Source organism: Mus pahari, chromosome 18 (genome assembly GCF_900095145.1).
Source record: "Mus pahari chromosome 18, PAHARI_EIJ_v1.1, whole genome shotgun sequence".
NCBI lineage: Eukaryota > Metazoa > Chordata > Mammalia > Rodentia > Muridae > Mus > Mus pahari.
Genome location: NC_034607.1, coordinates 44,768,397 through 44,781,680, shown reverse-complemented (window position 1 = coordinate 44,781,680; position 13,284 = coordinate 44,768,397). Strand labels below are relative to the sequence as shown.

At 44.6% G+C, this 13,284-nt stretch overlaps 2 protein-coding genes across 4 annotated transcripts in view; both read left to right on the top strand.

Moving 5' to 3' along the window:
- Positions 1 to 4,524, top strand: part of Sult6b1 (sulfotransferase family 6B member 1) — a 22,627-nt gene extending 18,103 nt beyond the window's left edge. Inside the window, exons 6-7 of the mRNA XM_021218532.2 lie at positions 416 to 572; positions 4,193 to 4,524. Coding sequence (XP_021074191.1) covers positions 416 to 572; positions 4,193 to 4,323 — 288 coding nt within the window. The 3' untranslated portion in view covers positions 4,324 to 4,524. The remainder of the gene's footprint in view (positions 1 to 415; positions 573 to 4,192) is intronic.
- Positions 4,525 to 6,989: 2,465 nt separating this feature from the next.
- Positions 6,990 to 13,284, top strand: part of Eif2ak2 (eukaryotic translation initiation factor 2 alpha kinase 2) — a 32,571-nt gene continuing 26,276 nt past the window's right edge. For 2 of the 3 annotated variants that reach the window (XM_029531158.1, XM_021218187.2), the window contains exons 1-3: positions 6,990 to 7,123; positions 10,644 to 10,775; positions 12,243 to 12,363. In XM_029531158.1, coding sequence (XP_029387018.1) covers positions 10,660 to 10,775; positions 12,243 to 12,363 — 237 coding nt within the window. In that variant the 5' untranslated portion in view covers positions 6,990 to 7,123; positions 10,644 to 10,659. Of the gene's footprint in view, positions 7,124 to 10,625; positions 10,776 to 12,242; positions 12,364 to 13,284 lie in introns of all 3 variants that reach the window. The other variant, XM_029531157.1, reaches the window with a different exon arrangement.

Genomic DNA, 13,284 nt, shown 5'->3' with positions numbered 1-13,284 from the left:
ACAGACACACATAGATACACACATACCAGATAGCAGTGCTCAGAGGAGGCAGGTGGAGTGAGTGGGGCCAAGTGCGTGTGACATGGCTGTGTGACAAAGTGAGGAACAGTAGAGCAGGCCCCCTAGAGTGACTCTGGCTTTCACCCAGAGGGAACGGAAGGTGTCTGAGCAGATGGGTGAGGAGGGCCTTTTTGGCTGGTGTGTGAGAATGGACTGGAGCAAGGCGAGTGCAGGAAGAGAGACCTCCCGCCAAGGCAGCATGGGTAAAGGAGCAGGAGTTCAGAGATGACCTGTGGTACCTCACAGGCTTTCTCAGAAATTAAACGAATAAATGAACGGTGCTGATGTAAGAAAATCTCGGCCTCCGTGAATCCCACTAAGAGATGTTTATCTTTCAAATATTTTTTTTTCCCAGAATTTGGTTGTTGGAATAAAACAGATCTCTGAATTCCTTGGTTTCTCTTTAACTGACGAACAAATAGAAACCATCTCTGCTCAGAGCACCTTCCTGGCGATGAGAGCAAATTCTCAGGAGACCCATGGTGCCATTGGGCCCTTCCTCTTCCGCAAAGGTAACCTTGCTTTCGTTTTGGGGTGTTGTGTCAGCTTGGGAGTGACTTTGCGCTTAACACACAAGCCAAATCACTTTATCTGAAGCAAAGTAAGATTTAGATTTTTTTTTCTCCCTGCATAAGAAAAGTCAGGACCCAGGGAGCCCAGAGCTGCCCATGGCAGCTGTCCCTGTCCTTGACGGCACTGAGGACCCAGTGACGGCAAAGTGGCAGCTTGAGCTTAGACATTCTGGTTCCGGGTAGGAAAAGGAAGCAGCAAAGGAAGGAATCTAGCTCACCAGCCCCCTTCCAGAGCTTCCCACCAAGCCCTGCTCAGAGGCTGAGGGCGTTCATTCTCCATCTCTCCTCCCTACAGCAGTAGCTGAAAATGCAGCTTTCTTTTTTGAACTACATGCATTGTAACTCACTGAGTTTTGTTAATATAGAAAAAGAAGAAAATGGTCATTGGGTAAGTAATTAGGTACTTGGCAGATGGTTTACTTAAAGTTCATTATAGTATTCTAAGTTCTAACCCAAGTTTATAATTCTGTAAGTTAATATTTTCCACTTTCATCTTACTGCATAGTTGATGAAGATATAACAATATTTAACATTTTTATTGCATTTAGTGTATGTGTATGCGTGTGTGTGTGTGTGTGTGTGTGTGTGTGTGTGTGTGTGTGTGTGCCATGAAATGCATGATGAGGTTAGAGGACAATTTATGGAAATCAATTCAATCCGTCCATCGTATGGAACCTGGGGCTAGAATTCAGGTTGTTAAATAAAGCTTTGGGGCAAGCACCTATGTCCACTGAGCCATCTCATCAGCCCATGGAACAGCAAGGATGACCACAACTAACATGGGAACTGGTTATGTGCTGCCTGGAATGCTGGGTTGGGGTTAAATTTTACAACAAAAGAATACAAAAGACTTAACTTTGCAATGTAGGAGAAGGCTGAAGCCCAGGGTCTGGCTTTTACACTGTCACATTTCAGGATTTGAGCTGGGGTCTACTTTCTTCTGTTACTTTTTCAACTGACCCATTTGAAATAACCTATATGAATAAAAGATCAAACAGGCACCTGAGTGCAGCTGGATTCCTGTATAACCCTGATTCTTATACCTGATTTGATTAGCTATAGGAAAGGGGAAAATAGAGCCTTTCTATAGATCTGTTTCATTAAGTGTTACTCAGAGGAGAAAAACTCCTACAATAAAGGCAGAAAATCTGATGTGCCTTATAGAAAGTCCAGAGGGCAGGAAAATATGGAAGAGCATGAAAATAAAACACAAATCATTTACAGGTGACATAAAAAATGTAAACTTGGGCTGGAGAGATGGCTCAGAGGTTAAGAGCACTGACTGCTCTTCCAAAGGTCCTGAGTTCAAATTCCAGCAACCACATGGTGGCTCCCAACCATCTGTAATGAGATCTGATGCCCTCTTCTGGTGTGTCTGAAGACAACTACAGTGTTCTTAGATACAATAATAAATAAATCATTTTTTAAAAAAATATAAACTTCTTCCCCCTGAGCCAGGTTCTTTTTGGTGTGTTTCCTCCCAGCCCCCCCCCCCTTTTTTGTCATTGGGTATGGTTGATGGCATCTGGGGACATCTTTGTGTCATGTTTCATTTCCTTAATGCATCATAACTATTTTCTCATGTCTTTTGTTTTTGTTTTTGTTTTTGTTTTTTGTTTTTGTTTTTCGAGACAGGGTTTCTCTGTATAGCCCTGGCAGTCCTGAAACTCACTTTGTACACCAGGCTGGCCTCGAACTCAGAAATCTGCCTGCCTCTGCCTCCCGAGTGCTGGGATTAAAGGTGTGCGCCACCATGCCTGGTTCCTTTTCTCATGTCATTAAGCCCACATCATCAGCACACATTTCAATGGCTGTGAAACAGTTTGCAATTTCAATGAGAAAATCCAATGATTCCACAGAAAGAAATAACTTATTCTTTATGTGCATTTATTTATCTTCTGTGTGTATGTATGTGTGTGTATTTGTGTATATATATATATATATATATATATATATATATATATATATATATGCATGTATGTATGTATGTGGGCTCACATGTGCACACATGTGAAGGTCAGATGTCCACTTGTAGAAGTCAATCTCCTTCTATTACAAGGGTCCCAGTGGTCAAACTCAGATCTGCCCAGCCATCTCACTAGCCAAAGAAATAACTTACTGTATGTCAGAAAAAAATGTTTTAAATCTCTGTTGAGATAGAGTTTCACCATGTAGCTCAGGCTGACCTGGAACTTGCTATGTGGCCCTGGGTCACTTAAAAGCATGATCTTCCTGCCTTGACCCCCAGGCAACTGGTCAAAGTATTAAATTTCTCAAAAAAAAAAATAAGTTCAGTGTCTGACATGTTAACCAATCCCAAGGTAAAATGTTAGCTTTAGAAATGTATTTGGGTAACTGAGAAACTTTCGTAAGGAAGAACGACATTCTGAAATTATAAGATTTTAGACCCCAGATGTTGGGAAAAGGATATGGGTTGACCATTGGGGTGGAGTCTTCTTCGCCCAGATTTGTAAGGTAGGCATGCCATCTGCTATCCACCAATGGAGAAGCCCCATGGGCACTCTTGATCTTACAAGAAAATTGTGGGTTGTGGGTTCATTTTTAAAAGTGGAAGTCTATCTCAGCTAATTTCCAAATAAATGAGACCGAGACTCTAAGATTTATTTAATTACAGTGACTGGGAAGTTAATAATCTATTCTAATCCTTTGGGCTAATCTGGCTACCTTCCAGACAAAGTCCCCAGGATGCTTGCATTTTAGTATTGGTCTGGCTCTCTGGGCTTCCAGCGTTTTTCCACAATGTCTCTCAGGACTCCTCACTCACTTCCCTCCTCTCTCTATTTCCCTCTTCTGACTGGTGGAAGCCCACCTCTATTCTCTCTTTCATCAGCCATTGGCTGGTCAGCTTTTATTGACAAGTCAGAGAACAAATGGGGAGCAGTGTTTACATAAACTTGAAACAGGAGATGTTTAGAATAATCATTACAATGCCATGTCTGAGGACAACAAGATACTGGGGCAAAGAAATCAGCATCTGTTCATGTTGGCCTTGAACTCACAGAGACCTGCCCGCCTCTATTACCCCAGTGCTCAAATTAAAGGCATGTGCCACCATTGCCTGGCTTGTGGAGACTCTTATAAAATAAAGCATTTAATTGGGGCTTGCTTACAGTTTCGGAGGGTTGGTATATTATCAGGATGGCAGGAAGCATGGCCTCACACAGGCAAATATGGTAGCTGAGAATTTTACATCCAGATCTGAAGGCAGCAGGAAGAGACTGTGAGCCACTGGGCTTGGCTTGGGCTTCTGAAACATCAAAGCGGATACTCAGTGTCGAATTTCCTCCGATAATGCCACACCCACTTCCACAAGGCCACACCTTCTAATCTTCTCAAATAGTGCCACTCCCTAAGCACTCAAATATATGAGCCTATCGCAGCCATTCTTATTCAAGCCACCACAACTATGTTGTTGCTGTTTTAAACCTTTCAAAGGAAAACACTGCATTAAACAAAAAGGTAAGTTTGGGTAGAACAAAGGATAAAATTAAGAAATACCCTAACATCTATCTGAGTCTTTTGTGCTTTCTGTGTTGTAGGTGAGGTTGGTGATTGGAAACGTTTGTTCAATGAAACACAGAACCAGGAAATGGATGAAAGGTTCAAAGAGTGTTTGGCAGGCACGTCCCTCGGAGACAAGCTGAAGTATGAAGCATATTGCCTAGCTTGATTCTGCCCAAGCTGGCTGGATTACATATCTTCTGTTCCCTCAGAATAACTGGATTTATAAATTTAGATAGTAATGCAGTCAAACAGTCGCATGACAATAGTCATGTAACATAATTATGAATAGTGCAGATCTAGGAATGGTGGTATAAGAATTGACATATTTGAGCTCAAATTAAAGTTTGTCTTTCTTTTGAAGAATTGGTGCCAGTGTGGTGGTCTAGGGTCGAACACGGACAAGAATGGGCTTCCAAATGCTGTATATGCATTTTTCAAGCTCTTCTCAGTAGGAAACGTCTCACTACGGGTCCAAGTATTTGTGGTAGTTTTCTCAGACCTCCTGGTGGGTGAAATTCAAGCCTGATTCTGCACTGATAAAAGGTTGACAAACTGCAAGTCGCTTCAAGACAAATCCCTCTTCGTCTACTCCCGGTACACTATGCATGCAGGTGCTTCCCTCAAGAGACATGACATCATACTTCTACTTAACACCATCTTTGAGTCAAAGCTAAGATGTATGTTTTTGTACTATACAGATATTTCTGTTGCAGGGTCATAAGCAGTCACGTGGAACTAACAGGAGTATGTAGAGAACATTCTAGAAAGATTAACCCATCTGGTGCATCTCAATCATCCTACCACTTAGGAGGAAGAGGCAGGAGGCTCACGACAAGTGTGAAGTCAACCTAGTTTTAAAAGTTCTAGTCCAGTTAGGGCTTCAATCAGATCTTGACTCCAACCATCGAGCAAAGCAACAGGAAGACACCTGCTGCCTTGCTCAGTTGGTGGTGTCTGCTTCCCACGGTCTCCTCCCCAACACTACAGGGACCAGGCATTGTGGTATGGATCTTGGAGGTGAACACGGGAAAACTGGAAGTTCACGGTCACTTTTAGCTACATGACAAATTTTAAGCCAGCCTATACTACACGCCAATCCCAAAACAAAACACTCACCAACTCGTGCAGAATATCAGGAGTTGAGAAGATTGGGTGTACATCACATGCACACTCACTCCCTAACCATTAGCCTCCAGGAAGGTGCTGTAATAGGGAGCAGGAGTTTATCGAGGCTGATCTGGTCACAGGGGTTTCACATTAGAGACCTCAAATTACACCCAGGACCTACAAGAAAAGTTAGACTGTTGTTCTCCTACCTACAGGAAAGGAAGAAGAAAGGAGTGGGCAGAGCAATGTTGACTGTGTAATCGGGGGTCTGTCTTGAGACTTTTCCATCTCTCACCAGTTGAGATGTTGGGAGTATAGTTTCCTGTTTTTGTTTTTGTTTTTGTTTTTTTAAGATTTATTTATTATTATATCTAAGTACACTGTAGCTGTCTTCAGATGCACCAGAAGAGGTCATCAGATCTCATTACAGATGGTTGTGAGCCACCACGTGGTTGCTGGGATTTGAACTCAGGACCTTTGGAAGAACAGTCGATGCTCTTAACCACTGAGCCATCTCTCCAGCCCATGGATTTGGTTTCTCTGTGTAGCCCTGGCTGTCCTGGAACTCACTTTGTAGACCAGGCTGGCCTCGAACTCAGAAATCCGCCTGCCTCTGCCTCCCAAGTGCTGGGATTAAAGGCGTGCGCCACCATGCCCGGCTCAGTTTCCTGGTTCTAATTCTAGCTCCTGAGTTCTCCTCATAGGAATGGTGCTCAGCTTAGAGTGCAGGCATGAGGATGTATCACTGGGCAGTGTGCCACAGCTGAACCCTCATGTCCTGTGCCAGCAAGTTCCATTCTGGGAGTGTGTTATAGTCTTACAGGAAGGTAGGGTTCCTTTTCTTTTCTTTTTTAAAATTTTATTTATTTATTTCTTCTGAATATAAGTTCACTGCATCTGTCTTCAGACACACCAGAAGAGGGCATCAGATCCCATTACAGGTGGTTGTGAGCCACCATGTGGTTGCTGGGATTTGAACTCAGGACCTTTGGAAGAGCAGTCAGTGCTCTTAACCACTGAGCCATCTCTCCAACCCAGGCAGGGTTCCTTATTAATCAGGGACTGCTGGTGTTGGCCTTGTGATAAAATATTCCTTGTGGCCTTTCTGGGAGCAGGTGCATCTTAACAGGGGCCTGGCCTGGTGAGTGATATGCAACAAGGGGCTTGCAGGTGACTGCTGAGGGCTGGACAAATAGATTTAAGAGAGAATTCTTCAACCCTCTGGCCAATTCTGTCCAGATGGCTATGTCCTCCTTGGCCTGGCAGTGTGAAAGGGGAAGGACACTAACATTTACAAGCCTGGACTTCAATTGTCACAGACATAGCCTGGCTGGACCCTCTGCGAGTTACTCAGTATGTCCCACTGCACATTGGAATTCTTTTGCATCCATGTGCCCAGTTGCATCCTAAAAGTTTGTTTTTGAAAAGTAGATTGTGATCATTGATCCAGGAGCTTAGTATGCACCGCGAGCAGGAGACTTGGGTTTCTCCTTCCTCTTCCAGCAGAGCTTTCCCAGTATGGAAGCCTGGAAATGTCCAGAAACTTGGAGAAGCTGGCAGTTACTGCAGTTCCACAGGAGAAGGGAGGCCGGCCGGACCTTGGCTCCCGCGCCTGGGTACAGAGGCGGCCCGCCTACCTGACTTCTCGCGGGCGCGAGACGGTGCGGGAGGGGCCCAGAGGAAAGTAGGAAGGCGGAGTCCGCCGGGAAAACGAAACAGAGAGAACGGGCCCGGCCCGGACTTCCACCGACAGCAGCAGCGACAGTGAACGGAGGGCGACGAGATTTCAGAGCCAGCACCTGAAGCACAATTCGAATCCTGCTCCAGGGCGCGGGCCACTGTCGGGATCCAGAAACTTGGTAAGACCTGAGGGCTAATTTCCCACTCCTGGGTAGCAGTTGCAGGAAAAGGGACCCAGAAGGAAAATGACAAGCCCGATGACTTAAAACTCTGGAGGGAACTCTAGAAGCCTGAATGACCCAGAGACTGAATTCTGCGCCAAGACTTTGTGCTGCACAGTCATGGCATTCCAATGAGCTGTCCTTTGTGACAAGCGGGTCCTGCTCCATCCGCCACCTTATTCTTCTCCATGCACCCGAGTTTCCTTCAAGTCTGCTTTCCTGCTCTGATCTCCCACACACCAGCCCCTATGGTCAGGCACCCCCGCACCCGTCCGCCTCCTCCGCCCCACCCCTCTCCGCTCCCTCCGCCCCGCCCAGTGCCCACCACTTTCAGACTTACTTAGTGCTTCTGGGCCAAAGTCAAGTACCCTCCAACTCCCGCCTTCATGCTGCCTGTTTCTACTTCCTGGAAAGCCCTCCCCACCTCACCCCGCCCCAGGTGACTTCCTGGGCAGATCTGTCTATCCAGTCCTTCTCACAGAGCCAATTATATGAATTACCTTCCCTAAGCTAGAAACTCCACTCTACCCCCACAACCAGCCCCCTGCCCCAGATTTTTCCCAATCTTCCAAGTAGTACTTAGTACTAGAATTTCCCTCTTTTTCCACTGACTACTCTTCCAGAAGACTTGAGTTCAATTCCCAGCAACCACGTGGTGGGTCCCAACCATCTGTAATGGGATCTGATGCCCTCTTCTGCTGTGTCTGAAGAGAGCAACAGACACCGACCGTACTCACCATATGTGTATGTGCATAGGAATACAATTCCCCTGGAGGCCAGGGAAGGTGCCGGATCCCCAGAAGCTAGAATTACAAAGAGGTTCCAGCTGCCAGCCATGGGTATTGAGAAGCACATTTGGATTCTCTGGAAGAGCAGTGGTGCCCTTAACTGCTGGGTCTTCTTTCCAGAAGTACATCTACTTATTTAGTTTTATATTTTTTATTATTTGTATTGAGTGTGAGTGTGAGTTTGTGTGTATGAGTGTGAGTGTGAGTGTGTGTGTATGAGTGTGAGTGTGAGTGTGTGTGTGTGTGTGTGTGTGTGTGTGTGTGTGTGTGTGTTTACATGTGCTTCAGGGANGTGTGTGTGTGTGTGTGTGTGTGTGTGTGTGTGTGTGTTTACATGTGCTTCAGGGAACCTGACAAGGCCACAGGACAACTATGTAGGTCCCAGGGATTGAACTCAGATGGCCAATCTTTGCAGCAAGCTCCTTTACCTGCTGATCCATCTTGCCAACCCTGGTGAAAACCATCACCATGTAGGTAGAATGTTAAGGTCACAGCCCAGAGGTGATCACCAGGAGAGATGGTAAGTACAGAATAGGAAGAGACTTGAGGACTGGGGCCCTGGATGAAAAGAAGAAGAAGAGGAGCCATGGAAGAAGGCAGAGAAGTTACAGAGAACAAAGGAAACCCACAGGAACCTAAGCTAAGGGGCGTGGGGAGTTGAGGTGGGAACAAGTGACCGAAATTGAACTAGTGGATTTGACCATGAATGAGCCCCTGGGGCTCTCACAAGAGCGGTCTTGGTGACATGTAGAGGCTCCAGGATGAGAAGGATGCTTTTAAAACAGTGGTCCTCAACCACTTTAACACCCACGTAGTGTGGTGACCTCAACCATATTTATTATTTTGATGCTACTCCATAACTGTAATTTTGTTGTTATGAATTATAATGTAAATATCTGATATGTGACCTCTGTGAAAGGGGTCACAACCCACAGGTTGAGAACCACCGCTTTGAAACTCTCACAGGGTGAAGAATCTTGTCTAAAATTTAAAAAGTAAAATGATGTTTTATGCGGCGTTGAGGATCAAACTTGGGGCTTTGTGTATGCTACACAAGCCCTCTACCAAAGAAGCTGTCTCCAAGCCCACTAAGCCTAATGTCTTAAATGTTCCAGTTTATTTTTAAACAGATACATAGAAACAAAAATGTCCAGATTAGGCATTAGGCAATATTTTGATAATAGGTACACATTGTATAATGTTATATCAGGTCTGATGTAGCTATCCCAGAAACATTTTCCTGCCTTTCTCCTGGGGAACATTTCACCTCTTTGTTTGGCCATTGCTGTGTGTTCATTAGAGAAACAGTACTCAGGTTCTTTGCCTATTTCCTAAATAGGTGTGTGTGTGTGTGTGTGTGTGTGTGTGTGTGTGTGTGTTGTGTGTGTGTTGTGTGTTGTATGTGTATATGTTCATAGTCATGTGCACTTTTAAATTTTAAAAACCTATTTTTAATAATGGTTCTTAAACATTTTAACGTTCCTTTTAGCCCACCACCCACCAGAGGTAGTGGGAAAGAAAGGGGATGGGGGAAGTGGACCTGTTTAGAAAGGATCTTTGGAGTAACTTTTGTCTGGAAATTGTCAGTTCAGTTCACAGGTCAGCACCTACAGCTTGATCCACTCTCAGACACTTCACAGATACACCGGTAGTCCAGTTCTGTAGAGTCAAGATAGCAAACACGAATCGGCAGTGGTGGCACTGCCTAGCAGAGACAGCCAGCCCTCAGCCTCAGCACAAGCCAGCAGGGGGGACCAGGAGGGACCAGGAGGGACCAGTGGGGACACCAGGAGAAGTCCTCAGCTGTGCCTCTCTCAGGGAAGTGAAGATCAGGGAAGACACAACACCTTCAGGCATTGTACAGCTAGAGCATGCCAAGCCCAGCCTCTGTCACTGTCCACCTAGTCCTATTTATGTCCCTCCAAACATCACGTGTCCTCCACCGCTCTTGCCTCAGCGCATGTGTCTGACGTCCCTCTGCCTAACAACCTGAGTCTGTGGAAGTGACAAGAAACTGTAACACACCATCAGAAAATTTTTGGTGCATTTTCTCTCTGTGGAGTCCTGACAGATGTAGCTCAATTACACATGTAAGGCAGACCAACACATGTGTGTTGTTAGCAGAGGATCTTATCATGTGTCTTTTCACGTTTGTTTTAATAGAATATCTTTTTACCTGCATCCACTTCAGCTAAATGTTCCTTCATGTGTTTGCCCCAACAAAGTACCATCCAACCAATTTCCCAAAGAGCCCTTAAATTTCCACTTCAATCATGTGTATACAGAGTTGTGTGTGTACATGTATGTGTATACATGTATATATGTACTCATGTGTGCATGTGTGTGTATATATAATAGATAGCAATATATGTATATATAGCCTTGTTTTGACCATAAACGTTGTAATTCTACTCCTGTACTTTTTACACTTCCTTAGGCAGGTGGACAGACATCTCACTTCTTGGAAGCCAGGAGTAGAAGAAGGGGCTGGGCCAGTAGTTTTTGAAAGCAGATGGTCCAGGAGGAGAGGAAGAAAGATTTTGACATAAAGTTTTTTCTAAATTCATTTGGAGCTGAGGCAAGTCATGTAGAGAAGAGCCCCTGTCTCCTGTTCTCCTGTGGTGGGTTGGAAACACCAGATCTGATGTCGTCTGTCAGTGTCACATGTGTAGGCCCCTCTTCCTTTGCAGGCCACTGTGAGGAAAAATGGCCACTGATACCCCAGGTTTCTACATGGACAAACTTAATAAATACCGCCAGAAGCACGGAGTAACTATTACGTATAAAGAACTTAGTACTACCGGACCTCCACATGACAGAAGGTAGGCTGCCATCAGGAAAGCTGTGGTTAGGGCCAGGGAGGTGACTCAGTCGATAAGAGTTCTTACTGTGTAAGCTTGAAGTCCTGAGTTTGAAAGCTGAGTGTGCCTACGTGCATCCCTGGAAATCCAGCGTTGGGTAGGGCAGAGACAGGAGGGTACCTGGGGCTTTCTGGCTACCAGCCTAGCTCTAAGTTCACTGAGGGACCCTATCTTAAGGGAATAAAGCAGAAAGTAATAGCATTATCTGGAATCCTTCTCTGACCTCTAAGTATGCACAGGCAATTCACTCCCCCAGCATGTGCATATACCACATACAATCTACGAAACAAAAATTTAAAAGGATGGAAGGACCATGACCCAGGAAATGGAGCTATAGCTCAGTAGTAGTGCAGGTGCTTAGAGTACACAGGTCCTGAGTTCAGCTCCAGGTTCTTAGTAAAACAGACAATAAATGGTGCGTCCCTGTAAGTGTAAAATAGAAGAGACATCTCTACTGCAATTCGGACACTGGTACTTCAGCTCCATAGTGAAGCTGCCAGAGGCCTGTGAGAGAGTCCTTGAGACAGACCCCGGTAACCCCAGAAGCCTGGCGAAGAAAGATGGAGGCCGGAGCAATGACTTAGTGAGTAAACACATTTGAAGCCAAGCATGGTGAACTGAGGGGTTTTTTTCTGGAACCCACATGGTAGAAGGTGAGACTAGATTTCCAAAAGCTGTCCTCTGACTTCCAATAAGCACATCCTATCATGAGTATGCAGGCAGCCCATGCAACATATACTCCAACCCACCCCCACATCAAATAAATGCATACACATACATACATACATACACATACATACACATACATACATACACATGCATACATACACATAATATACATACATACACATACATAAACACACATATTCATGTATATACATACATATACATACACATGCATACATATGTACACATACATACACATACAATACATGCAATACATACACACACATACATACATACATAAACACATACATACATACACACACATACATATATACTTATACATACACATACATATACATACACATACATACATACCATAGATACATACACATACATACATACATAGAAAGAGCTAAGCATGGCAGTTCACACTTATAATCCTAGCACTTAGGCAGCTGAGGCAGGAAAACTGCTGTGAGTTTGAGGCTGGCCTAGGTTATATAGTAAGACATTGTATCTAAATTAAATAAATAATAAATAACAAGAAGAATAAAGAAAAGGAAAAAGGAAGAAAAAAAGTACATACTTCTCCCTGCTCTAAGACGATATTGTTATTGAGGGTAGGTACTTAAAGTCTGTCGTGAGCCTGGGTTCGAATCTTGAAAGGTATTTGTGTGGTGACAGCAACTGAAGCGCTTGTCTTGTCCTTAGCTAAATTTCCAGCTGTGTAATGTGTTGCAAATAATGTCTTTTTTAAACCAGGTTTACATTTCAAGTTTTAATAGACGAGAAGGAATTTCCAGAAGCCGAAGGTAGATCAAAGCAGGAGGCAAAGAATGCTGCAGCCAAATTAGCTGTTGATATACTTACTAACGAAAACAAGGTGAGTGATTGCCTTTTACCCCTAGTTAAAGGGCATCTGTGTGTGTGTGTGTGTGTGTGTGTGTGTGTGCGCGCGCGCGCGCGCGCGCGCGCGCGCGCATGCGTGTTCTCTCATGGAGACCATTTGTTCAAAGCTTTACTTCTTTTTTTCCTATCTGCATTTCTCCTGAGTGAGAAATACACCAGGAGGTTTGTTGACAGAGCTATGTACGTCTGAGCGCCAACTTACATGCTCTGAAGCCTGAGGAAGGATGAGACTGTTCAGTGAGAGATGAGTTGGGCTGGCAAGGGCTAAGGAGGGGAGCTTTCCACCTCAGGAAGCCAACAAAACAGAGAACGCCATGCAAGACCTGGTAGGGGGAACAATTCTCCTTGAGGGAGATTAGAGAGAGCCAACATATGAGACATCGCATCCCTGAAGATGGCATATACACCACCAACAGCAAAACAGACCCCTGTAGTCTCTGGGGAGCTGGGAGGGGTGTATGGTTCTGTGTGCTTAGCATGCGCAAGACCCTGGGTACAGTTCTCTAACATCACATAAAACTGTCTGAAGATATTTGAGCAGAAATTTTTTTATAAAATAAAGACATGATATTAGATAAGACAAACCTCATCGATAGAGGACAATACAGAAGGACCAGAAACAACACTGATTGGAGGGAAGACGGGGGGGGGGGCGGGAGGGTCGAGATTTTAAAATTATGGTGGCAGATGATTAAAAAGTGTATGTTTTCTATGACAATGTCAAAACCAGGCAGCCGGGGCAGGGACTGCGAAATGAGACATAAAGTGATTCGTGTGTGAGACAAGAAAGTTTTACCTTTTGTCTTAGTCAGGGTTTCTATTCCTGCACAAACATCATGACCAAGAAGCAAGTTGGGGAGGAAAGGGTTTATTCAGCTTACATTTCCATAGTGCT